The sequence below is a fragment of the Bos indicus genome, chromosome 10, assembly GCF_029378745.1.
Source record: "Bos indicus isolate NIAB-ARS_2022 breed Sahiwal x Tharparkar chromosome 10, NIAB-ARS_B.indTharparkar_mat_pri_1.0, whole genome shotgun sequence".
NCBI lineage: Eukaryota > Metazoa > Chordata > Mammalia > Artiodactyla > Bovidae > Bos > Bos indicus.
In genome coordinates, this window is record NC_091769.1 from 28,683,872 (window position 1) to 28,711,863 (window position 27,992).

Here is a 27,992-nt window from a genome sequence, read left to right on the forward strand (position 1 = left end):
CTGTCATCTGTAGCCAGTTCCAGGTCAGATGGTTGAATGAATTCCATGCGCCAGGCACTCCGCTATATATCTCTGTGTGTTCTCTCTTTTAATGCATGATGGCAGGGAGTTTTATTTTCATGATCCACTGCTACATCCTCTACCCATAGAAGAGAGCCTGGCCCTAGTACATAGTCAGTGATCACTAAGCAGCTGTTAATATGAATGACTGAATATGAATGACTGAACAAACAAGTGTGTGGGGTTATGAATGTCACTTAACTGATCAAGCTTCTTGCTCACAGTAAGGCAACTAATAAATGAAAGTGTTGAAATAAAAACCAAAGGCTGAGAAAATTTCCTCTAGAGTATAACTTGCAGAAAATCACCTAATGATAAAACAAATGTAATGTTTTTCTTTCTGAACCCTAGATGACCCCTCTTTAGTAAGCACATGTTTGTCTGCAGACTCCCAGTCCTGGTCTTATCTGATTTCAGCTACTCAATGTAATTGGCCACTGAGGACAGAACTCCAGCAAAGGTGATTCTTGGTGGCCATCCATGCAGCAGAGTCAACCTCTCTTCCCCAAAATGTGACAGCTGTTAACTGGAAATACCCCCAGGAAGTCTGCACCACCTCCTGTGAGCCCCCATTACCTGCTGCACACCGGCATTGCCCCCATTCAGAATGGCGATCCCCAACTTCAGAGTCTCCACCACCATGGGGCTCATCTCACCTGTCGAAGTAAAGATTTGGTGGAATCACCGAGGAAATAGGGTAAATCACATCTACTGGGCTTTATCCAGATTCCTTAATAATGACTTCATGTCACAGGGTGACATGTCAGTGTTAGTTAAGGGACCCACGCACAAGTCTCTGCATTCACCTTTGCTGGCGCTGATCATCTGAAGGACCATCTCGGCGGCTCCACGCTCATGCAGCCGGGCTTGCTGATAGAGGGTTTTCTGCTTTTCCATTTCTTTCTCCTGGAAAAAATAGCAGGGCGGAGGGGATGTGTTTACCCCCAGAGAATTCACTGTAGTCAGATGAGTTGAGAGAGAGACTCTTTACTCTGCTAGGAAGGCAATACACGTAATTTCAAACAAAACAGATCTTGGAAGTTTATTTTTAGATGCGACCCACTTTTCCAAAACTGTCCATCTATAATTTACTCACATTTTGATGCTGAAATTTCTAAGTCTGTACTGATAAGTACAAAACACAGTCCATTCTCCAGTGACACTATGATTATAGAAAGTGACTTCAGGGACTTCCCTGGTGATCCAGTGTTTAAGAATCCACCTTCCAAAACAGGGGAACCAGGTTCATTCCCTGGTCGGGAACGAAGATCCCACATGTCATGGGGCAACTAAGCCCATGTACCACAACTAGAGAAACCTACATACCCCGGTGAAGACCCAGCATAGGCCAAAAAAAAAAAAAACAAAAAACAGTGACCTCAGACTAAAATGGTTTGTTTTCAATGTTATAAAGGAAAACTTGCTGAGGGCTCAGCTGGAATTCATCTGAGCACAGCATACGCCTACTTATCCAGAAAGCTCAGACCACACTTAACAAATGTGAGATGCTAGAAGCCAAAATTTTCCAGAACTGTATCCATTTACTTTAAAAAATATATGTCTTTATTTGGCTGCCCTGGGTCTTAGTTGCACCATATAGGATCTAGCTCTCTGACCAGGGATTGAACCCAGACCTCCTGCATTGGGAGTGCAGAGTCTTAGCCACTGGACCACCAGAGAAACCCCTGTATTCATTTACTTCTGCTCTTGAATATTTCGTCTATAAAACAGTACAAGTAAACTAATGGAGTTTTATTTTGAGAGACTCAGGGTCCCACACTGCCCCAAATCAAGATTGTCATTAAGTACATTTACAGAATAATAGTGCAAAAACCATCCAGTGTCTCCACTGCTGTGAATTTTCACTTTTGAATGTTTGCACGTGCCCTTCCATGGCCCCTGTTGCTACCATACTTGGGTTGATGTAGGAGATTTCCTACAAGAACAAACTTGAAGGACCGTCTGCTGACTGGCTGCCTGCTACCTTTCATGAGGCCAACAGACGCGACCACACCAGTGCGCTCATCCAGGCTGACTGGCGTCCTTGCTGCCTGACACACACGGTGGGCCAGTTGCGTGGCTGATGCCAGCATCCACCCCTGAAGGCCCTCCTGGCTGGCTTCAAGCTTAGTGAGAACTTACTTCAAATGTTTTCTCCTTGTCTTCGTCCTCATCTTCGTCTTCCCCACTCTGACAGCTCTGGATTCCATGCAGCCAGGAGAGGAGGAGGCAAACAGTCAGGTTAAAGGTGGGCCTAGTAAACAGGACTCTGCTCTACTGTGTGAGGGCAGGGGACGGGCTGTAACTCACAGGCGCCTCTGGACCTCAGCACTCTGTGAAACTGAGAACATTCGGATCCCAGCAGGCAACATTCTACTCTAAATACCACCTTTGTGGTTACCAAGGAGTTCAGAAAAGAGAAATGGGAACGCCGAGTCAAAGGGGACATCCCTGGTTTAACCACAGACCCGAACTCTCCTACTTAAGAGAGTTCTGTAAAATTCTGGTGTAAATCGAGAGATAGGAGTGCAAAGAACCTGCCCATTCTCAACATGAGTCAGAGGCTTGGCCATAAGATTAGGGAAAGCCAGGATGTGAATCCCAAAGTGACCCCACGGAGCACCTGCCAGAAAAATGGGTGCTCCCGTACCTCCCCACACAACCCCATCTCTGCCCGACAGGAAGTGCTCCTACCGGAGGAGCAATAGTTTCGCTCAATCACTCGGCATTCCAGAGGCCACTGACCCCATGTGACCTAGAAACATCATTTCTGGTCACTTCATCTCTTCTAGAACACTAGTTACTTCCTCTAGTTTCTAAGCCTGTTTTCAAATGTACTGGATTTCCATCACCTAGGGACATGGTTGAACTGTTGGACGTGTTCTGAGCATCAAGTGAAAATTCGAGGATGATCTAGATGTCTGAACCCTGTGAAGCTGGCTGAGAAACGTCATGTGAACCCAGGCACCAGACCCCACTGTTTCTGCAAAGCATTGTTTTCATAGGATGATGGTAGAATAGTTTACTAATGTTGCCTGCAGAGCACGTGAATTGTGCAAAGCCTGGAGCCCACACCATGACCTAAGTCCCAGGCTAGTTGCTCAATGTGACAGTTTCCATGTGCCTGAAAAGGTCAAAGGGAAGCAGGAAGACTGCAATGACAGGAAGTAAACCAAGTGTACCTTGGCCATCATGCTGGCATAGGAGGTGTACAAAGGGTCGTCTTCCAGTTTGCTGGAAAGAATGGAGGAAATATTTAGCAGACCGACTTTGGACACAGTAGAAAAGACTGGGAGGCATATAAATCCTAATATACCAGTGAATTAATTAGAAGCCCTCCTCCCTCACCCCAGTTCTTAGAAACCACTCTGAAAATCTGAATCATTATTGGCTTGACACGGAATTCAGGGATGAAGTTCCAGTTTCAGGCTGCTTCATCTTCAGACTCAGTGTCAAGCTAGGGCTATGGTTTCTGTATTTTCCCCTAGAGGTTTCTTGATGGCCAAGAACAAGACAGCAAGGAGGGCTGTTCAAATCTGGCACCCGCTCTGTGCACACTGCCACTTGGGGAGGACAGCATGGGGAGGACCCAGCCATGCCTGGGATGTGAGCAGGATGCTCCAGGGTGCTGACCTCCTCTCCGTGAGAGCGTTGCGGCTAAAGTGGAGGATGATCTGATGAAGCGGGTCTGGCTGCTTTTCCACCTCTTCCTCCTCCTCCTCTTCCACCTTGGGAGATTTCTACACAAACCGAGGCAGATAGGTTTCAGGCATGAATTTCAGCACGTGGCATACCACCGCATGCGAACAAAGGCGAAGCACCAGGCACAGAGCGCATCAACTCAAAGCACAAAGAGAACCACGACGTCACACGTTTATTTCAGGACAGAAGCCCTAAGGGTGCAAGGTCTGGGAATGAAATGTGTGTGTATATATATATATATATAAATATATTTTTCAGCCAATTAAATAAACATTGCAATTTTGGGTTAAAACAAAATGGAAGGAAAAGCAAAAGCTTGACTGCAGGGGAGGCGCTCCAGACTCCAGTCAGCAGAACTCTCATGCAAGCTCTGGGCACCCGCATTCAGGAGGGAAGCCCTGGAGAGTACCGAAGAGGCTGTATCTCTCCACCAACACCTGACATTTCTCTTGGAGAGCTGGGCTGGGAATGGGGGTGGGGCAAGAGTTACAAAGCACTGGGGCCATCTGGGCGTCTACTACTATCCTAGACTGAACCCAGTGAAATGTTTCTCTTTCCTGAACTCAACCTTTATCCTGAAAATCTTGCTGTCCCTGAGAGATGCTATCCTGGAGCTGTGAGCCTTGCAGTTTATCCTCTGAGAAAGTCTTTTCTCTGTCTCCTTTTACAGAAATAGCAGCTGATGCCAGATGAATAAGTTGACTTCCCAGCAGTGGTAGAACCAGCAGGGTGGACCATACTCAGTAAATTGGTGAGAACTACATAGGTTGTGTGAATGGTTCAGAAGAAGGGGAAGGTTGAAATGATGCTCATTGTCAACTTCACACTAATCAAGAAACGGGAAATCAAGCAAATGTCTTTCTCGCTGACAGGAATGTATGAAAAGATAGATGTGCATAAAGAGAAATTGAAAGAGAATGAGAAAGAAAGGATTAAAGGACAAAAGACAAGAAGAGGAAAAGAAACTGAGGGAGATGTAAAGAAAAGTGAAAGTGAAGTCGCTTAGTCGTGTCCGACTCTGACCCCATGGACTGTAGCCCACCAGGCTCCTCCATCCATGGAATTTTCCAGGCAAGAGTACTGGAGTGGGTTGTCATTTCCTTCTCCAGGGGATCTTCCTGACCCAGGGATCGAACCCTGGTCTCCTGCATTGCAGACAAATGCTTTACCTTCTGAGCCACCAGGGAGATGAGGAAATACAGAAAAAGTCACATGGCAAGTATAAACGTGAGATACACAGGGTAAGACTAATGGAGAGAGTAGAGATTAGAGAAAAAGGTGAATGGGAGAAATAAGAGAAAGAGGAATAGAACTAGGGCTTGGCCAAAGGTGAGGAGGGTGTATTTTCTTTCTGAACCAGGATGAAGCTCAGTGATACTGCTGCAGTAAGCTTTACCCCTTGCGTGTTGTTTCAAGTAGTTTAAGCACATGAAGCCTGTGAGAGACGGGGCGTGGCAAATCTTCAGAAAGGCCAAACACAGAAATGTGAGATGCAGGAAGGGCGTTTAGAGGTGCGTTCCCCAAAGGGGAGCTACCCACCAGAAATGCAGGGCCTTGGCTAGGGTGGGCTGGCCTCCTGCAACCAAGAGTGCTCAAAACTTAACTTGGCATGAGCTTTCCAAGGCACGGCTGTGCATCCCAAGAAATATTAGTTGTTAATAATGAGGAGGAGGATGATCACAGGACCAGCACCTCCAAGTGAAATTCATCCTCTGGCTCTTAGGACTATTATTAGCGGGGCTTCCTCTGAGAATCTATACACCCGATTCTTTGTGAATCTTTCAAAGTTATAATGCACACACATGAATACAAAAATCAAACTCATTCGTACCCATATCTGCTCCCAGTTGAGTCAGTACTTACAGCCAAATCCTGTACTAGTTTCTCTTCAAAGGAATACTCCTCTGTTTCTATCCAAAATCTCTGATAGCCATGGAGGAAGAGGTTAATAGAGCGGTGCCTGAGCGGAAGGGGTGAGAATGAGGTCAAGAGGGGTCCACGGGACACCTTGTTTTAGTCTGGGCGGTTAACGGTTAGTAAGCAGTTTTGTACAATTCTTATCTTCTGATTGGTCAGGGTAGCCAGGAGCACACTATAAGCATTTATTTCAAAGAAACCAGAACCTGCTAACGTGGCAGATCCTGAATATTTAGACAGCCTTCTGAATGAACTAACAATGGTTAGTTCAAGACCTGGAGGTCACATTTACCCTGCTCTGGTCTCACTGGGTCTTTATCACGTCTCCCCTCTAATGAGAATTCACTAGTTCGAAGAACAGCCTTGAGTTATCTGTGAATATGGCAATTTGGTGATTCCTTTTGACTGATCAACTGTCCAGGTAATCCAATCTAAATTATGCTGATGGTGAGCTGTGTAGTCTCAGATATACTCAAAGCAGCAGAGTGTCCTTCTTTACAGGGCCTGTGAGGTACCACAGCTGCAAGGGCTCCAGTCTGTACTCAGGAAATGAAGCTTGGGTGTGTTGTACTCATCAGCAAAACTTCTGCATGCTTCACAGGTTCCAGTGCTGGCCCTGGTATCTGGGAACACTGAATAAACTGGCACAAGCCACTCCCTCTCTACAGGACATGACGGACTTCTGGGAATATTAACCACTGAAGAGCAAGTAAGTGGTTACCAAAATGTGAGGAGGACCAAAGCGAAAAGGAAGGTCAAGACCAGACTCATCAAGCCTTGGTCATTATTTCTGGTAGAATATAGCCCTTACCATCTTTCTTCAAAATCTGACCAATCAGAGGTGTTTTTTAAAAAAAATTGTACAAATTTGTGTTTTCATGGTCATGTTAAATCATGGTCAAGAAAGGAGAAGTGTGCAGAGAATGAGTGGGTCTCTCCACAGGTTACATTACCATTAAAATGAGTATAAGCCTGTCATACTGAGTTTTTTCATTAACCTTTTCCAGCCAAACCCGTTGAAAGGTGCTCAGGAAGAAATTGTTAATTTTGTGTCTGGGGAAAAGCATACAGGTTTTCTTTTAAAAACTCACAGCAGAGAAAGTTTCCACATGATAAAAATAAATCCCTTTAGCCCTTTAGTTTGGAAGACTCCATGCAGTTTAGATTCTCATAAGAAGGAGAAAAGGCATGGTACTGACTACTAGCCTCTTGTTCATTTTTATTGTTGTTATTATGAAATCTATGTATAATCCTCCTAGGGATACAATCCTCCTATGTATAACTTCTAGGCAGAACTCCAGGGCAGCCTCTCCAAAACAGCTGTGTTAGACACGGCGACATTAAAAATGGATAACTAACAAGAACCACTGCAAAGTACAGGGAACTCTGCTCATTGTTTTGTGGCATCCTGGACGGGAGGGGAGTTTGGAGGAGAATGGACATATGTATATGAATGGCTGAATCCCTTTGCTGTCCACCTGAAACTACAATACTGTTAATCAGCAATACTCCAATGCAAAATAAAGTGTTTTTGTTTTTGTTTTTAAAAAACAGCTGGGTTAGGAGTGGGGGTGGCCATGTTTCATCAAGGAGACAGTGGATTCTTGGACTTACTATTATCCATTCAGTGGCAGAGTTCTTGAGGGAGCAACCAAAATACTAAAAGATGGTACTATCATTTTCAGTGCGTTTAGAAAAAAATGCTTGTTTTTGACAGATGTAATCGCTGTTGAGCTGGCCTGGGAGATACGAGCTTAAAGCTGAGCCCTCTGGAGGTCATGTTAAAGCACATCGGGTGTGGCTCTCTACCAGAAGGGGAAGCGAATGCCTTCTGATGTTTTACCACTTTTAGAAAACAGACAAAAATCCTAGGCAATTTTGCTTCTTTTACTGGGCTATAAATTTCATTTGTCTGCCAAGACTTCAGCAACCTTCATGCCCATGACTGCCTGACTTAATTTTTCAGTTTTCTTAAATTAATGAATTCTATTTGATTTGTGATGCCTCAACCTTTCCAGAGACACTAGTCTATTTTCTCAAGAGACCTATAGGAGCAGGTGTGTGTCTCAGAAGCCATGATTCTGCACCATCTTCAAAGACCCTAATTCAGAGAGCTCAGTTGGCCAGCTGGCTCAGGACAGGGATATGGGACACTCTGGGCAAATGACAGCCAACATACACAATTTGATGAAAGCAAAATGTCAAACATAGAATAGTCTTTCATCTGGGATTCCAAAGAAACACATGTATTTACATGTGATGCAGAATTTACTTGGCCACATCAGTTTCTTCTTCCTGACCAGGTGAGGATATTCCGACTGACTGGAAGTTGATCAAGCAGTGGCTCTTCAACTACCAGCTTTGTTTATTGATCATAGGCCCAGACTTACTGACTTTGCAATTAGTCTGAGGATGGGAATGCCGCCACACCACCAGCGACACTCTCAGTGGTCAACAATGGCCCAGTCTATACCGATACTCTGCCCTTTACTGGCACAGCACATGTTCACACACATTCCAGAAAAGCCTTCACATATTTTTGACTTCAGAGTACAGACTAAACATCCAGGTAATGCCTTATGTTCATGACTGGCCTCTTGGGGCATCTCTAAACAGTTCCCTAGTTTCATCTTGAAAGCCAAGTACATTAGGCTGAAGGATTCTCGGGTTACATTTCTGTACTTGCTGAGGAAACATAATTTTGGTATCAATCAAGTGCTTGAACATGGAAATATTGCTTGATCTATGGATGGAATTTGGGGTAAAGTCTTTTAGAAAAGTTTCCTTTTTCTAGTATGCCTTTACAGCTGCACAAAGAATCTTACCTAGGTAAAACTAGAGAGCTTCCATATGCTTACACGGCTGACTTTACAGTGCAAAAAGGTGAAGTGAGAGGCTTGGGGGCACTAGGAAATCTCATCTGTTTTCAGTTCTTATACTTACCTTTGTAGGCCAGTATACTATACTGCAGACTGCGATGGCTCCGCAGGTGAAGGACTCCAATCTCTACCCCTGGGATCATGAGTGTCAGAGCCAGAAGAGAGCATAGCTATAGGAAGATACCTTAATTCTCATCTCTGACTCACATGCCAGGAGAAAAAGACAGAATACTTGCCTGGGCAAGTTGTAGAGAGGGGCCATCCTGAAACAGGCCACCACTGCCCGTTTCCGCTGCTTTGATAGCAGTTTGTGCCAGACCGCCTTCTTGGACCTCAAAGGCTGTTCCACCTAAGAAGAAATCACATGGCTAGGTATACACTAAGCTGATCTGGGGGGCAGAAAATACCAATAGTCACCTACAGCCCACACTTCTCAACCCTGGAAGAAATAGGATTTCTCAACTGTGGTCAAAGGTACTCAGCACTAAATGATTCACTTTGTAAAAGTCTTAGGTTTTCTTTCTTCTCCCAAAGCCTTTTGGTTGCTTACTGCTTAATAGTAGCTTTACAAATGAGCAAGGAACTTAGATAGGTTATTTGAACTAATGGCAAAAATTTGTAAAACACTGGAAGGGTTAAGCATTAAGGAGTCTTGCTACCAAGAGGCACCAAGAAGACACTTTGGGATGACCCAGGATGATCCTTACTTCTTGGTTTCTTACAAGGGTGCTTACAGGGTGTCCGAAACTAAAAGCTGAGTGTCAAGATAAATTTTGTATTCTGCAAGGCGGTCTTGCTTCCTCAAGCCTTAGGGTAGATGCTACTTACCTGCTCTAGGTGGAAGACAGCTGCTGAAATTCTCTGCACACGCTCCACTGTCTTTTCTGGGTTGGAAGGTTCTTCACTCTTTAAAACATCTTTGTATAGGTTCAGTTGCCACTTTACAGCTGGATCATCAGACTGCAGATTGAAGCACATACATGAGATGAGCAATCTCTTATACCTCTTCTATAGAAAAGGCCTTTGTCTCCTAGAAGGGTTCCATAGCATTCAAGAGTCTTTTCTACGAATTCCTCTCTCATTTTCTCTATCATATTTTTCTGGAACTGGGTAGATGCTTCATAGGAACTTCTCATTATAGCCTATATGTCTCAACCCTTCTATCATATATTCCATCCCTTTCTTTCTGTGCTGCATTATGATTTCCTTAAATCAACCGCCCAATTCATAAGTTCTCTTTTCAGCTGTATCTACTACATTTTTAACCTATATACGGAGTTTTTATTCCTAGTTGTTTAAGGAATCTCCATACCGTATACAGATGGGATTTTTAATTTCAATGATTATTTTTAACTTTGTAAATCACTGTGAGGTCTTTTTCAATTCTACATCCCCTCTCCTTTCTTTGCAAAATAATGTCCAAGGCTTGATTTATAGCTTATATGGCTGCCTTTATCTCTTTAAATATTTCTATAATACTTAAAAAATTCCTTTCTGTAGTTCCTTAGGCTTGAATTCTTCCTTTTGTTGATTTTCTGTCTAATGGTCATGGATTTCTTTCCACACTGTTTTTTAAAAATATGAACTTGTACTCAGGAGTTTTGTTGACTGGCCCATATTCTAGCAGGTAGAGTCTCTCTAAATGGTTTCATGGCTGTTTTTACGGCAATTCATGGGTGTCACTGCATCAAGGCTCATTTTACATAAGTTCCTTGCTCTGTTGTTGTTCAGTCGCTAAGTCATGTCAGACTCTATGGGACCCCATGGGCTGCAGCACTCCAGGCTTCCTTGTCCTTCACTATCTCTGGGAGTTTGCTTGAACTCATCTCCATTGAGTCTAGGATGTTTTCCAAACATCTTAGCCTCTGTCGCTCCCTTCTCTTGGCCTCAATCTTTCTGACTATCAGGGTCTTTTCCAATGAATCAGCTCTTGGCATCATTTGGCCAAGGTATTGGAGCTTCAGCTTCAGCATCAATCCTTCCATTAAATATTCACGGCTGATCTCCTTTAGGATTGACTGGTTTGATCTCCTTGTAGTCCAAGGGACTCTCAAGAGTCTTCTTCAGCACCACAATTTGAAAGCATCAATTCTTTGGTGCTCAGGCTTCTTTATGGTCCAACTCTCACATCTAAAAATGACTAGTGGAAAAATTGTAGCTTTGACTATACAGATCTTCATTGGCAAAGTGATGTCTTTGTTTTTTAATATGCTGTCTAGATTTGTCATAGCGTGCCTTTCTTCCTTTTAATTTTGTCACTGCAGTCACCATCCGCAGTAATTTTGGAGCCCAAGAAATTAAAATCTGTCACCACTTTCACTTCTTCCCCTTCTATTTGCCATGAAGTGATGGGACTGGATGTCATGACCTCAGTTTTTTGAATGGTGAGTTTTAAACCACCTTTTCCACTCTCTTCTTTCACCTTCATCAAGAGGCTCTTTTATTCCTCTTCACTTTCTGCCACTAGAGAGGTATCATTTGCATACCTGAGATTGTTGGTATTTCTCCTGGAAGTCTTGATTCCAGCTTGTCACTTCTCCAGCCTGGCACTGCACATGATGTACTCTGCATATAAGTTAAACAAGCAGGGTGAAAACACAGAGCCTTTACGTACTCTTTCCCAACTCTGAACCAATCAGTTGTTCTATGTAAGGTTGTAAGTGTTGCTTCTTGACGTGCATACAGGTTTCTCAGGAGACAGGTAAGGTGGTCTGGTATTCCCATCTCTTTACGAATTTTCCATAGTTTGGTGTCATCCAGATTTGCTCTAAATTTATGCTAAGCATGGGAAATTTGGTCCACACTCCTCTTCCAGATTACTAAAACCTTCATCCCCTATGATATGTATCTGGTCAGGAAAGCTCTATGAGTTTTCCTCACTTCATCATCTTCTCTTCATTACTAAGATTTAGAATGGCTTCTTTTTTCTGGCACTTAGAATTTCTTTTTACTGCCTTTTTTATAGTATACTTTACCCACCATTCCTATATAGTTGGGGTATAAAGGAGAAGCTATTTGTATCATTTTAGTCTTCTATCTTAGGGCATAACATATTTTGGGGGAAAGCTGTTCAGATTTGCAGACCTGGAAAAATTTTAAATAGCCTTAAAATAAAAATTGGTCTTGATTTTGATTTTGGGGTGGGGGTTATACAAACTCAGACATAAAGTTACTTTGTTCACAAATCTCTAAAGCTGAAAGTGCTAGAACTTCCCCCAGGTTTCTGTTACACTCTAACACACCTCACAGTCAGGAAATTCTGAGACCTAATCTGACTCCCCTGCCATGGTTTGATGTCACACAGTGGGAGGTGGGGAGACATGATTTACTGGACCTCCTTGCAACTGGCAAAGAAAAAACAAAAATCAAGGACCAAAAAATGAAAAATTAAAGGCAGAGAGTTCTACCAATTAAGCACAAGTACTCTGAGACTGTGTTTAGAACACATTAAGAAAAATATGAGTAAACTAAGTGGGTGTGGGGCACCCTGCAGCCAGAAAGAAGCCTGTGTGAGTTCTCATTGTCTTCCTGCTACATCACCTTTTCCTGCAAGTGCAAGTTATTCCGCAGATGTTCCTTCACCTCTTCATCTGTGTCCTTCTGTGGAAAGAGATGTGAAATTTTATTCCTATAGGTTACTATGGAAATATAAAGTGGGGTGCAGGGATGTACTAAGAGTTTTGCTGGGATCTTTACTACAAGACAAAAGGAGAGGACAGACAGGGACTTATCCGAAAGAGCATGTGCTGACTGCCAAATCAGCTGTAAAGATGATGGCGTGTTGCTTCTGTGCACCTTGGCGTCTGTTCATTGATCCCCAGGGATGGAGGGCTGAGCACAGATCACCACCACCTGTATTAAATGCTCCACCAAAGCAGATGGGTGACTTACATAGCTGTACCGTGATTTTGCGAGGGAGATCAGCTCCTGATCGCCTGGGGTGCACATATTCAGACCAATGGGCAGCATTTTCTTGAGCGCAGCCACGATGAGGGAGGTCTGGATGGAATAAAAGTCTCCCCTTCGCTTTGTCTTCTTCCGCTCCTGGTCCTGTCCTCCAGACTAGGAGATGAAGTTCAAACAAACAGAGGGGCTCAATGACTCCGAAAGGCATTGCCTCACCTCGGAGGCAGCCTGCCTCCTGTATAGGTCCTTCCTCGTATAGGTTGGGCCTTTCTACATTTCAGATGCCAGTAAAGGATTGTGATACACAAAGCCAACCAAGGGGCCATTCAAGGCCAGCCCTGATGCTAAGCCTTCTCCTTGTGCGCATGCTCACTGAACCACGTGACCAGACACACAGCACCAACACCCACGGTCTCTGCTCGCTTGCATCTGGATGTAATGAACAAGTGGTGTTCTTACAAAAAGAGTAATTTGCTAACTGACAAAATGACTGCAGAAAAGAACTAAGAATCCTGATGGTGGGCAGCAGTAAACAGGTGAGAGAGCATCTGCCCTAGAATACTAGCTCCTGGCCAGGGCTGGAGCGAGCATTTTGGGGCACAGGCATCCTAAGGTCCGCAGGAAAACGGGACTGCCCAGGTTGGTAGGGCTGCTTTGGGATCTGGCTGGGGCAAAGTTAGGAGAAACAGTGCAGACAGGTGAAGAGGAACCGTCCCAAGTCTGGGAGAGTCCACCCTCCTTTGGTTACACTTTCTGGACCCTTTCTTGGTGCGTTTATCCAGCGAAGTGGGAGGTTTGCAAGAAGAGCTGCAGTGGGTTGTGGCGCTGGTTTGTGGCAGCCCCAGGCAACAAACTGTGGACCCTCTGCACCCACAACAGAAGGTGGATATGGGTGGGCCCAAGAAAACAAGGCTCTGCCGGGCCCACGTTGTACCTCACTTGCTGGACTCTGCCCCAGCTGAGTGGGCTCCTGCTGGAAGGAAGGAAGGGCTGGGAGGCCAGAGGCAGAGATTGAAGTCAGGGTCCATGATGGGGGAGAACTGGGGCTTATTAAAGCTTTTGCTTTATGAGGTGCCCGTGAGTGGCCGTGAGTGTTTGTGGCCTCCTTGTGATTGCACAGTGGCTTCCAATGACACACACACTCCGTGCTCCGGGAGCTGCGGAGGCTAAACCCCTCCTCTGAAAACGGCATGTAAGACCTGAGACCCCCAGCTGGAGTAGAATTTGCTTTATGGAGGATTGGTTTTCTGAGAGAAGACCAAGTAGGGTCAGAATCACACCACCTTAGCGCCGATCTTTTTACATTCAAAGTGCGATGGAGGAGTATTATGAATGGATCTTCTCAAAACGGAGGTGACTTCTTTTACCCAGCTTGTGGTGGCTAAGCTTTCAAGTGGTTACACCGCAGAAACCACAGTGAAATCCCTGGCAGGCAAAATCCAGTCTGACCAAATGCTGCCAGACAACTCTACTTGTGTCTGGTATTCCAGAACAACAGGTCAGACCCAGACAGCAGTGGGAGGGGGCAGTGGAGGAGGGTGGGGTTGAGGCAGGATACAAAGTGTCTTGTATTCTAGACACACAGCTGGAAAGCTGATTCCTACAGAAATTCCCACCTTTACTGAGAGCTTGCTGGTTTCCTTAGATGTTCTAGTATCAGGTATAAAATTCTACAGGTTGTGCCTAAGGCAAAACTTGTAAGTCTAAATTACCCTTGAAAATACCTCAAATTATCCATAAAGGATAGAACCCAGTTTTTTATATATATATATATATATATATATAAAATGAGGTATAATTACATGGACATTATATAAGAGGTAAATAGTAACATGCATATACAATAAATATGCAAAATTGTGGATGTGATATACAGTTTAATTTCTTGTTTGCTATTTTCTTTGGCCAATCTCATGTTGTTCTAACTATAAATGCTGCATATATGATGTGGCTCCAATGTGCCTGGTACTTAGATAAAGCATTTGTAATCTTCCCAACAATGCTAAGATAACAAGAAGTCAGTTATATAAAGGGGAACATGATGCTCGGGGAAGTTAAGTGATGTTTTTCTAAGGACACACAGCAGTTATGAGTCTGGGCCAACATCCAGACCGACATCTACCTGGCCATGGCTCCATTTTTCTTTACTAAGAGCTGCATGTGACCTGGTTCCTGCACATCTCCGTGTCTCTGCTACAGACCTGGTGCAAAGGTCTTGGGACAGTGGCAGCAGACATATGTTAATGGAGAGAAAGAGAAATACTTCCAAGCAATAACCGGTATAGGATACTAGAAAACTGTCCCAGAGTTTATTCCACTGGGTGCACATTTTATGCAAACACGGCTATTTGAAATCCTTGCTGGTTTCAAATCCTTGACTTTAGTCTTTGGAAAACTCTCTGACTCTTTGGAGTCCTGCACAAGAGCCAGACATGTATAGTGGGGTAGGGCTGGGACCACTAACGGTAGGTAATTGGAGGGAGTCTCCTGGGCTCTCAGGGCCCTGGTCAGCGTCCCTATCTCTGTTAGTGTGCTGGCTGCAGAGTAGGCAGCTGGGAAGGGAGCAGAGATGGCAAGGAGACCTCGGATAGGGCGAGGCTTGGCTGGCTTCCCCGGCTTCCCCCTTCCAAAGGTGGGTAGGCCTACATTCACTCTTTGACAGGCAGTTGTCTTCCCTGGAGCAGGCCTGGGGGACCTCCAAGTGGGAAAATCCATTCTGGACCACCCCCATGGTGATCACAGTGCAGAAGGTGGCCAGAGTCTGGCCCCTCTAATACTAGGACAGAAAAGACACGTCATGCATTTGACCTGTACCTTTACTTGCATGGCCTGTGTGGAAAGATAAGAGAAAAGAAACAAGGAGAAGTCAGTCAGTGAAAGCAGGGGTCCAAAGCATAAGCATGTTAGTCACAGTTCTTCCACCCCCATTCCTTAGCCAACATGACAGAAAACCAACCACTCTGGAAGCCAGTTGACCATGGCATGAAGAGGGGGTGGGAAGTTAGGATGGAGGTTAATTGGATTGAAAGGACTTACACCCAGATCATGCAGTACATCATCTCAGAGACCAGCATTCCAGAGTGTGTGACACTCTGCACACATTCCAGAGTGTGCAGACCCAGATGGTCTTCAGATCTGGCCACCCAAGTGACTTTAGATTTCACGCCTTCTCTCCTCCCCTCTCCATCCTGTCACCTGGGTGGGCTGCAAACAATCTGTCACATAACCAAAGACCCTGATTTTCTTTCTTTCTTCCACCCACTACATTATCACCACCAGAAGATCTGTGGTTACAAAAAGAGTGAGGAGAACTGAGCTAAGGGGCTATGTATGTGCTTCCCCTAAATAAAGGTTTGCTACAAACCATACTCTAGGAATATCCAAGGTGGTTCAGGATCATCTCATGACCCAAAAGATGGGGCATCTCCCTTCCTGTGCTGTGACCTTCAAATATACCTTAGGTCAAAGGCTCCTCCTACATGCTATAAGTTCTAATTTTATTCTTTTCCTCACATATTGCTAAGATTAGTTAACTCAGTGCATTTCCCTAATGCTTGAATGCTCTCTCTCTCGTGCATGCTCTCTCAATATATTTTAATCTATTTTTAAATGTTAGCTGAAACTTTTCATTTTACAAACAAATCTAGAAATTCCTATACATTAAAAATCACTTCATTTTGGCACACTTAACCACTAATAGTTTATGATCAAATAGCCAATTTATGTGTGAAATTAAGGAAAAACCAGAGACTCTTAAGGGAAAGGGAGTTGGAGGAGTGGAGGGAGGCTGTAGAACTAGGGCAGAGGTGTGCGATCTGAAGCGCTCATTCCCAGGGAGAGGGTAAGGGAGGTAGAGACCAGTCAAGTCTACAATGGATAGTAGAGAGAAAGATGAATTTCCAGAAGCCAGTCTGAGAATGAGAAAGTGTGTGTGTGTGAGAGAGAGAGAGAGATAGAGAGAGAACAAAGGAGGGAGGGTAGTAAGAGAAGAGAGAAGGATAGAAGAGTGAATGGCGGGGGCAGGGAGGACAGAGAGAGGAAGTGAGGAGGGAGGCAGGGTGGGGGTTGGGGGTGGAGGGTGAGGGGTGGGTAGCAGGGGGAAAGGCTGGAGAAAAAGAAAGGGAGAACAGGAAGTGGGAGAGAGAAGGCGGGCAGAGGGACAAACAGCACTTGAACTGTACAAGTGCAAGAACAAAGGGAATACAAATGAGAAAAGGTGGAGGGGGCAATGAGAGAGACAGGTGAGTGGCCAACTGAGGAGTCACTGAGGAGGAAGAAGCACGCTCACACATGTCATTCTGCATACCTTTGAGGAGCATAAAGGTGTCTTTTCAGCATGTCCCTGTCCTTTCTCAATACACTGAAATCACACTCACAGGGTGGAGTGGCTTTAAACAATGAGGCACCCTAACATCTCCTGCATCACAACTCTTTTGTTTACAATCTTGGTCAAGGAACTGACATTTCTTGGGCTAAACGTGTTCTAACTTACCACTCCCCTCCGAGGAAGCTGTTGCCATTTTTCCAGAAAACAAAACAAGTTTAAAAACAAAACAAAAAAACACATGCTCAGCTCAGTTATGTACAGCTTGACATATCTGCAAACCGGTGTTTAACAAAATATACAATGAGCTCTCCTCAAAATGTGCTTTCGCTGCTGGAAAAAGGACATATCTTTGAACTGACCTTCCATTAAGCGTGAACAGTGTGCCCCACTGTATATTTTTTCCACTTCCTTTTTGTCTGCAATAGCATGCATGTGTGGTGTGTGTGGGCATGCAGCTTTCTGGCACACACCTCTCTCATATGCACTGAGGCCAAGATCATTTATACAACACCAGAATTCAATTAAGAGAGGAGATGAAAGCAAGCACAGATGACTATTCAGATCAGGTAGAAGAGAGAACATCTAATGCAGGGTGGCAGTGGGGATTCAGCTGATGCTAAAGAGAACACTCCCTCCCCATCCTCTTAATCAGTACTTTTACATCCAAAAAGTACCAGAAATAGCTATGGGTTACTGTTTTTTGGAGGCATGGTATCTCCCTATCTGAAATAATGTGCTGCATTTATGTCATATTATTCAAGAGATGCATTTAAAATTTACTTTTTAACAGGGCATACTAGTAGAGTTGGGAGAAGTCAGGCAGTAAGCTCAAGCCCATTCTACAAACTAGTAAACTGGGATCCAGAGAAGTTAAGTGAATGTTGCAAGGCCATCCTTATACTCATCATAAAGCCAAGCGTGGGACTTTTGTTTCCTTTGGTATCTAGTTCCGTTTACTACTACACTTTGTGTCTCAACTGAGGCAACTGGAACAATATGAATATTTATTACCCTGAGGAGTACAGAAAATGTTATTTAACATCTAGGGAGTGTCCTTCCATCCATTACACTGTAACTTTTACCCTTTCCAACATCACTCAGAAAAAAAACTGGCATACAATGTCAATGGAAACCAAACGAAAGCCTTTGCTCCTGTGGACTAACCTTACCAGCAGGGAGGATGCACCCAAAGACCCTGCTTTTCTTTCTTCTTTCCACCTGAGTTCTGATTCTGACTATCTTCTGACAAGGCTAATGTACTCTTTTCCTCATTCAATGATGTGAATGAACAATTTCAGGTTAGTTTGTTAGTAGGTTAGTTTTAGAACATCATTCTTTGTCACCTCATCTCTTTCCAAGCGTAAACCCAAGGACCTTAAGTATCTACGCATCACCAGAGGGTTAAGGTATCTTTGCCATTTCTGCTCATCTGGGATCGAAATCCCTGTATCAGAGTCATTTCCTTTGCTTTGTTGTCATCCGCTGACAATAACAGTGGATGCTACCTGGATCCACCAAAGGCCAAAAGATCTACCCCCAAGTTGAAGGAAGCAAGGAATCTGAGCATCAGTGACTTTCTGTAGGTGAGCAGGGTCAAAGGAGAGCTTGCAATGACTGTAAGAAAAGTCTTCAGAGGAACTGAAGGACAGATGTCCAGAGATCAGGAGTTTGAAAATATCCTTTCTCCTGTACCTCACACAAGTAGCTGTTTGCCAGAAGTTGAATGCAAAATAAACTCTGGAAAATCAAATAAAAATTATCTAAAGCACAAAAGGATACATCTTAAGTAAGATCCCTTTGCAGCAAAGATTCCTCTTGACTGTGAATATATATATACCTAATCTCTCTGCATTGTAAGTGCACAATTTTATTTATTAAACTTACTAACCAGCATACATCAGATTTGAAACTCTGAGAATAAATTTTTGGATGCTGGAAGAAGTGTTAATGTCAATATAGCTTAAAGATGGAAGGGACAGAAAGTTCAGACTGCAGCTGACCAGAGCTAGACATGCTTCGTGAAGTTTTGGGTGCTGAAGTTTTCACTTTTGGTGTCATACCAGTCCCTGGTCCGCAACTGTGCAAACAAAGATCTTCTATCGCAAATGGTTATTTGGAAAGATGTACCAAGGGCTTCACTATCAACCCATGACTGTCATCTTTCCAGAACTGACTCTCACTTCTGAGAGGTCCCCATGCAACCTCCACCTTCCTGGTTCTCAAAGGCAGCACTGTCCCAGCCATGAGAGATGGACATCTCAGGTGTCACATATCACATCCAGTTGACAATACAGTCAACCCTCGTCAAGGGACACTTCTCAGGGGAAGAGAGTTCAGGTAAGCCAGAACAGCTGGGAATGAAACAGCACATTTAAGTAAGCCTTGCTTTTGTGTATACCCCTGAAGGAGTGTGTCTGAGAGTTCTCTCCCATAAAATGGCGAAGCCTCATTGTACAGAACTGACTCAGGAGGAGCAGGGGGGCCAGCTCCCCCTGCTCTATTTTTGCTGTACCCTGCCCTATAGGTGACTTTGTTTTCAGACAGATGTTTGGAATGCCCTCTTTCAAACATTTCCTATAATGGGATGGATAAATGTTTGGGTTTCTGAGTGCAACTTGTATGGAAAATAAATAGAAGGCATTAAGAGGTCAGCATAGCTGAAATAAAGCAGTTATTAGATGTTCCAGATAGGAGGAAAATTAGTGCATTGTAAGAATATGTGCCAACAACATCTTCAAAGTAATGTCCTTACAGCTAGTTAAAAGGTGGCTCATAGGCACGTGTATTTTTGTAGCTTTTCCACACAGGAAGTACTTCTACTTTAAAACAGGTAAGTGCAGCTTTGGTTTTGCAGACCTCTCAAATGCCTTAGGCAAGTCTCGAAACAAACTTTTTGACACACAAAGCAGCTACTTATTCATCAAATGTGATGCCCATGCTTATTTGAGAGCAGTTTCTTCTCGCTCATTCTCAAAGAAACAACAGTGGAGACTGTTGGTTTTGTGTGGTTTGACCTGAACGCAGTAGGAGCTTATCCTTTCACACACCCAGGACATGTAGCTTGGTTCAAGGCTGGAGAGCCTTCGGAATTGATTTCTATGGACTTACTTTTGACATCTTGCTTTTGCTGTCTCCAGTTAAAAATGCCAAATTATTAATTTCGTTCTGAATCACAAAATTTTGCTCTTCCCTCTTGAAGTTCTGAGTGGGGGGAACAGAAAAACAAACATTACAAGAAAGTCTTCCGAGGTGTGTACCTTTCACCACTGACTCCAAGTCCAGGGTCTCCGTGTGTGCTTACGTGAGATTTACACCACAGGATGAAGATCTCTGCCACCATGCGGAAGAGCTGGTCAGAATCTGCATCGGGGCTTTTGAGCCAGTTAGATCTGAGGCGAAAGACAAATGAGTATGCATGTGGAATTCATCAGTGATTGAAACAGTCACACTCTAAAAATTATACCAACACCAGATGCACACATTTATCCAGATAAAACTGCATCCCCACCAAAAGCATTCTTCAGACAGGCTAAATATCAGTATACTCCTCACATGCTTAGATACAGACATGCAATTGTTGTAGGTTGTTTGAAGGACCTACAATACTCATTTCCATTTTACTAAAAGATGCCAGGATTATCTTAGCAAACAGACATTAGAAATCAACATTTCAAAAGAGTCAAAAGTAGGGTTTTTTTTGTCCTTTGAACTGAAGAGATGATTAGAGTTACACTCTAAGTTTTGTGACTAGCCTCCTTTAATCCATAAGGTTAGCAAGATCAGGAAAGTCTTGGTCACTGTGACATATAATCTTATTGTGGACATCTGTTACTGTCAAGTGTCTGAAATTGTGAGTACTCTATAAACAGTTCAGGCCTCACCTATTTTCCTTTCAAAGCCACTTTTATGAATGAAATCTGTAAGAATGTTTTTCACTGATATTTGAAGTGTACATGCAGAGACCAATACTCCTTTGCTCTCTGAAATGGTTTGGAAATTCCATATCTAAAATACTAGCCTAAGTTAAGAAATTTTGCAGTGGTGGCAAGAAGGCTAAGCTACAACAGAATTTAGTCACTTTCTTTGACTGTGTGGATCACAATAAACTGTTGAAAATTCTGAAAGAGATGGGAATACCAGACCACCTGACCTGCCTCTTGAGAAACCTATATGCAGGTCAGGAAGCAACAGTTAGAACTGGACATGGAACAACAGACTGGTTCCAAATAGAAAAGGAGTATGCCAAGGCTGTATATTGTCACCCTGCTTATTTAACTTATATGCAGAGTACATCATAAGAAACACTGGGCTGGAAGAAGCACAAGCTGGAATCAAGGTTGTCGGGGTAAACATCAATAACCTCAGATATTCACATGACACCACCCTTATGGAAGAAAGTGAAGAGGAACTCAAAAGCCTCTTGATGAAAGTGAAAGAGGAGAGTCAAAAAGTTGGCTTAAAGCTCGACATTCAGAAAACAAAGATCATGGCATCTGGTCCCATCACTTCATGGAAAATAGATGGGGAAACAGTGGCAGACTTTATTTTTTGGGGCTCCAAAATCACTGCAGATGGTGACTGCAGCCATGAAATTAAAAGACGCTTACTCCTTGGAAGGAAAGTTATGACCAACCTAGATAGCATATTGAAAAGCAGAGACATTACTTTGCCAACAAAGGTCTGTCTAGTCAAGGCTATGGTTTTTCCAGTGGTTATGTATGGATGTGAGAGTTGGACTGTGAAGAAAGCTGAGCGCCAAAGAATTGATGCTTTTGAACTGTGGTGTTGGAGAAGACTCTTGAGAGTCCCTTGGACTGCAAGGAGATCCAACCAGTCCATTCTGCAGGAGATCAGTCCTGGGTGTTCTTTGGAAGAAATGATGCTGAGGCTGAAACTCCAATACTTTGGCCACCTCATGTGAAGAGTTGACTCATTGGAAAAGACTCTGATGCTGGGAGGGATTGGGGGCAAGAGGAGAAGGGGACGACAGAGGATGAGATGGCTGGATGGCATCACCAACTCGATGGACATGATTTAGATTGAACTCTGGGAGTTGGTGATGGACAGGGAGGCCTGGCATACTGCAGTTCATGGGGTCGCAAAGAGTCGGACATGACTGAGCGACTGAACTGAACTGAAAAGTTGTCTTGCCTCTAATCATCTTGCCCATTTGAATTATATTATATTTTGAAAGGGGTGGATGATTTGCCACTTTCAAATATCTGTGTAAAGTAATGCACTAGGAGTTAAATTGTGTATCATCTTTCTTAAAGAAAACTGTGGCTCTCATGAATGGTTTAAAAAACTCCATGTCCCTTGGTGCCTGCAGGGGAATAGCTATCAAAAGCCAGTTCCCTATACCTGGGATATCAGCCTGAGATATCCTCAGGCTGTTGTTGTCCTGAGCTGCCTGTACCTTCTGCCCATTCTGCCCATTACTAGGCTAAGGAAGAAAGTAAAGACTCGTAAGGCCAAGACCACCTGTGGACACCTCTCTCATCTCCTTAGTTCCTCACTGCTTGAGTTCTAGCTTCATGGATGTTTCTGTTTAATCTTTCTTGTTTTCTCCTTCAACTAGCCTCTGTTTTATAGGTAGACACTACAGGTGATCTGCCACATTTATTCTCCTCCTCTTCCTTAGGAAGAAAACCCCATTGTACCCTGGGTGGCACTGCGTGCTGCTAAGATCACATTACCCAGCCTCCTCTGAGGGACACCTGTGGAACTACACTCTGATGAGCTGGAAGAGGAAGTTGTTGGATAAGCCTCCTGGAAGAGCTGTCTAAAAAGCATCAGATAGCTGAAGGTGCTCTCCTGCCTTTCTACTTCCTCTCTGGGATGAAAATATGACAGCTTAAACTCTAATTGGCATGTTGCACCATAAAGTAACTTTGAAGATGGAAGTCAGTGTTAAGGACAGGAAGAGAGAGGGGTGAGGAGCAACAACACTGGCCATGGATTGGATATCTCTGCACTTCTTTTATGTGTGAGATTTAACTTCTACTTTAAGCTACTCTATAAGGTATCCATCACTAGGGGCCAAATGCATCCAAACTTGAGGCTTGAGATTGGTAATGCTTTTTGATTTCTTTCATATTGATTTTTCAGGAGCGCCTTTTCAGAGTCAAGTGTCAAGTTTTATCAGAAGTACCAGCTGTTCCTTCTGCCGAGTTCTAGCTTAAATGAGCTTTATAGGCTTGCCCTATGCCTCTAGTGGGAAGAGACAAGGGCACACATCCTACCCTGCCGAAGAAAAGTCCAGCCACAGGGAATGTGACCTGCAGGAACGCTGAAAACAAAATATCAGGTGAACATCTGCTCACAGGAGAAAGCAGCAGTTTTGAATATCTTGGCTTTCAGCTCAGTGAATTTTGTTTTGAACATCTTTCTTGCAAGAGACAGATTTTTTACTCTTTGTTTTTAGTGAGGGTCCTTCTTCGGGTTCAGAATGGTGGGTCACATGAACCCACCATTAAATGCTTTCTCCCAGGCACATAAATTCTCTGCTCCTCTCAAACCAGACTAAGACAATATTTGCAGGAGGGCAGAAGATTCCAACCTTGCCTCTCCATTTTGTCCGAATCTTTTCCTACCCCCAAACGAAGTAACCAGGCTCTGTCCCCGCTGCTCCCAGCATTTCACAGAATTCAAGATCTCTCTCAACATTCAGACAATTGATCCTTTTGGAGGTAGTTAACTGAATGTGGGTTTCTTTCATCATCTGCTCTCTGTGCTGCCAAAAGGCAGCTGGGAAATGCAAGGCTGTAGGTGCGGAAGAAGGTTGGATTTAGAGGTAAAACAGAAACAAAAAGCAGGAGAACAAAATCTTGGAGAAAGGCAAGAGTGAGAAGAGTTAGACTGCTATTTTCAAAATGACAAGTCATCAGGTTTTTGAAGAAAGTAAAGCCAGTTATCAGGCTTTTGAAAGAAAGTAAACCCTTGCTCCTGTATTCACGGTCAGGTTGTCTGACTAAGCGGTAAGAGCTTATCTCTGCCTTGTTCCTGAGCCTTTTATAGAGGATTCAGCCTGAGGCAGTCACCGCACAGGATTTACTTGGATTCCCGTCAACAGTTTGAGAGATGAGTTTTCACTCCAAATCGCACAAAAGCTGTTCGTCTCTGTTCAGGGTCTCTGATTTCCAGAAACGAAGCTGAGAAGCTGATTTGTGTACAGAGGTTTGTTGAACCTATGTTGATTTATAACCTCCCAGCCTGAGGAGATGGAGCCCTGAGTTACCAGGCTATGACCACAGCATGCCTGGAACTCTCACTCTTTCTGGGTCATTTTCAGGCTGATCACTGACCCGCCAAAGCTTCTATTCAGATGTCAAGGAGACCTGACACACTGCTGTGACAGGGCTGAAGGAAGTACAAAGATTTAATACAACAAGAGAAAACAGGGGAAGACAGGGCAAGATGGCTCTCTTCAATATTTAAAGAGCTGCTTAGGGAGAGACTGGAGGAGTTTTGTGGCTCTAAAGAGCAAAAGCAGAGCTGATAGGAGTTACAGATCTGAACTCAAAATGGTTCAAAGTTGGGGGAATTGGATGAAGGCAGATCAAGGTATAAACATCCAGTTATAAATAAGTCCTAGGGAGGTAAGGTTAAACATGACTCATCTGATTAACACTGTATGTTACATGAAAGTTGTTGAGAGTAAATCCTAAGTTTTCTCATTACAAGGAATAAAGACTTTTTTGTCTTTTATTTTGTACCTGTGTGAGATGATGGACGTTCCCTCCGCTTACTGTAGTAAGCCTTTCTTGATGTATGTAAGTTAAACCATTCTGTTGTATACCTTACAGAGGGCTTTGTGTCAATCATGTCTCAATAAAACCAGAAGAAAAAAATGAATGAGAAGGAGTTGAAAAAAATGACTTGAAATGTCTGACACTAGAAGGGGAAGGCACGCATGCGTCCAGCTTTGTCTGTTGTGCATAACCGTGGTGGATAACGAGAGGAGGGAAAGGCACCACTAGGAAAAAGGAAGGGGGTGTTTATCTGTCCAGTTAGATGAGCCGACCTCTCATATTCCTGCCAACTCCACAGTCCTGTACGTCCAAGCCAGCCAATTCTTTAGGGTGAAGAAAGGACTCAAGGAAGGCAAAGGCACACACATAGGAAGGAAGCATTTATAAGTGAGGCTCAGATAGCCTTAATGCTCCCTGGTGCTCAGGGAAGAACGGGTTGAAAAGTGGGGATTAATGAATTAATGATGATCTCAAAGACTCTCTGACATTGTCATTTTTAGCAACTTTCAAATACTACGTAAGTGGAACACACTCTATCTTGAGTCTTGATTGTCAATAGTGGCAGATGCAACGAGAGAGCTATTTCAGGAGCAATCTTACCCTACTCTCATTCTTGCTTTCACCTCAGACTGACAAATTTCTTTGCTAACCTGCTAACATAATTATGTTATCAGAAATGACTAAAATGATGACCCTGAGAGCAGGATTTCTTTTGAAAAAGTGAGTAAAATTGCCCATAGATAGTTAAGGAATTATATACACACATACACCTATATATAGTGTGCATATGTTTATTCTGCAAAGCTAAACATAAGTAATCTTAAGTAGATATTTTAAATAGGAAGTATAATTTACCTTATGAAATAAATGCTAAAACAGGCATATCCATACCTATTCCCTGCCCATGACAGAATGGCATACACTCAAAAATTAGCAGTGTTCCCCCAAATGTCTCTAAGTCTTTTCTGTATCTACAATGGGGTATTTTAAAATTAAACCACTCCAAACTTCCATTTGAGGGCTCGAAGCTCTGGGAAGGTGTGGTTTAATAAAGTATCTATTTGGTCTTTGCCTTCCACTGGGACCAGCTGTTCTTTGTTCCTTGGCCTGCTCGTGAACCTAAGGTTCCTATGCTTTCATTTCCTCCTTGGTGTTGTTGTTCAGTGGAGAAGTCTTTGCGACCCTATGGACTGCAGCACACCAGGCTCCTGTGTTCTCTACTATTTCCCAGAGTTTGCTCAAAATCATGTTCCTTGAGTCAGTGATGATCTAACTATTCTTATTCAGCTTAAATTCCATGATCAATGCTTATAATTAGCCTTCATCATACTCATTTTGCAAAACCCCAACCCTGGTTAAATCCAACTCTCTACCTAGTCTCAGCCTGTACGTGGCAGCCAAGTTGGCTGGAGAAAATCACAACTTGCTGATGATCCCACTTTAAGTCCATGACCACAGATCTCAAGTGGGGCCACTGATGCTGCCTTGCAACCACTGCACTCCCCTGGTCCATCCATTCCCCCTACTTGTCAAAGCCATTGCCCCAGATCGTCTGCTTCCTCCTCAACCCTCCAAGTACATTCTCCCCACCCTCCCTCTCAGTTGATGTTCTTGCTTCCTACTTCACTGAGAATGGAAGCAACCAGAAAAGGACTCCTACAGACTGCCAGCCATAACACATACAGGCGTGTGTGCGCATGTGCATCTGTCTGTCTGTGCGTCTGCCAGCAGCAGCACCCATGCCCCCTGCCCTCCTGCCCATCACTGTAGATGAATGATCTCAGGCTGATCCTCTGCCTGTTTGAATGCATTGCTTTAGAAATTCTCTCTCCCTCTTATATCAGCAATTTCTCTTCTCTCCAGTGGCTCATTCCCATTCATAAAGGAACAAGTTGAAAAGTCTCCCATCTTAAAAACTCTCCTTTTGAACCTATTCTGCATCTAGCTAGCAGCCCATTTCTTTCTTCCTCTTTATAGTGAAACTCCCTGTGGGACTTCCATAACGTTCCAGTGGTTAAGAATCTGCCTTCCAATGCAGGCTACGTGGGTTCGATTCCTGGTCGGGGAACTAAGATCCCACATGCTGTGGGGCAACTAAGCCCACACACCACAACTAGAGAAGCCCACGCACTGCAATAAGATGGCCTTGTGTCCCAACAAATAAAGCCCACGCAGTGCAACTAGAGAAAGCCAGCATGCTGCAAAGAAGACCCAGAGCAGCCAAAATAAAAAAAACAAAAACAAAAACCTCCCTGAACAAGTTGTCTGTAGTGCTATCTCCAAGTCCTTTTCTCCTATTCTCTTCCAACCTACTCCAAAGAGGCCTTCAACTCCATCACTTTATTGATACTGCTCTTATCAAGGTCACCAATCATTTATTCGTTATTCTTTCCTCCTGGAAATCCTTTGTGAAATTGGTACCTAGGACACAACACGCTGTTGGTTTCCTCCTGTCTCACTGGTGGCTTCCTCTCAGTCTCACTCGTGGTTCCTTCTCTTCCGCCTGACCTGTGTACAAGGGCTCAGTCCTTGGAACGCTTCTCTTTCCCTCTCAAGCCTTTATTTATCTCATTCAGTCTCATGGCTCTCAAAGACCACATACCAATATGTAGGCGACTCTCAAATTCTTAGGGCCACACCAGACCTCTCTTATGAACTCTGGACTCATATAACTGCCCACTTGACATTTTCATTTTTATATGGAAGCAGCAACTCAAATTAACATGTCTGAAAGGGATCTCTTCATCTTCCCCTAAAACACTTCCGTACCCACAATCCCCTCCAACTTAATTGTTGGGAACTCCCTCCTTCCATTTGCTCAGAATCATCTTTGACTCATCTCTTTTCTCTTATTTCCAGTCTGCATGTCCCAAAGACTCTACCTTTAAGATGCTGGGTCCAGAATCTGACATATTCTGTCAACTTTCATTGCTACCAACTGGGCCCCAGCCAACACCAACTCTTTTTTTTTTTTCCTTTTAAATTGTAGTAACATACATGTCAAATTACTCATTAGCAACATTCAGTACATTCACAGTGTTGGACCACCACTATGACTATCTAATTGCAGAACATTTTCAGGACTCTGAAAGGAAACCCCAGTCCCACTAAGCAGTGGCCCCATCCCTCTCTGCCCCAGGCCTGGCACCAGGACTAGGATTAGGGCACCAGGATTAGGGTTAAGGTTAGGGTTGGTTTGCTCTGTCAACTCCAAATCACCCTCAGCCCTTGACTGGGCCACTGTAAGCCTCCCAGCCAGCCTCCTCACCTCCTTTATTTGCCCTGATCCATCACCACTGTGCTTGAAGATGGAGTCAGATCACATCAGAGCTTAGCTTCAACGCTGCGCCAACCTCTCATCTCACTCAGAGGAAAAGCCCTGTACTCTCGGCCCCGTGGAGAGAAACTGGCCACTCTGACGTCTCCTGCTGCTCTCCCCACCCCTCGACT

The 27,992-nt window shown here is 43.9% G+C and overlaps 1 protein-coding gene across 8 annotated transcripts in view; it reads right to left on the reverse strand.

Annotated features, from left to right (window-relative positions):
• Positions 1-27,992, reverse strand: part of RYR3 (ryanodine receptor 3) — a 559,072-nt gene that overhangs the window by 37,938 nt on the left and 493,142 nt on the right. For all 8 annotated transcript variants that reach the window (XM_070797211.1, XM_070797214.1, XM_070797210.1 and 5 more), the window contains 12 exons: positions 20,093-20,180; positions 19,900-19,992; positions 12,450-12,620; positions 12,099-12,158; positions 9,387-9,518; positions 8,795-8,907; positions 5,626-5,722; positions 3,694-3,800; positions 3,243-3,294; positions 2,203-2,259; positions 867-966; positions 637-716 (listed from right to left, as the gene is read on the reverse strand). In XM_070797211.1, coding sequence (XP_070653312.1) covers positions 637-716; positions 867-966; positions 2,203-2,259; positions 3,243-3,294; positions 3,694-3,800; positions 5,626-5,722; positions 8,795-8,907; positions 9,387-9,518; positions 12,099-12,158; positions 12,450-12,620; positions 19,900-19,992; positions 20,093-20,180 — 1,150 coding nt within the window. The remainder of the gene's footprint in view (positions 1-636; positions 717-866; positions 967-2,202; positions 2,260-3,242; positions 3,295-3,693; positions 3,801-5,625; positions 5,723-8,794; positions 8,908-9,386; positions 9,519-12,098; positions 12,159-12,449; positions 12,621-19,899; positions 19,993-20,092; positions 20,181-27,992) is intronic.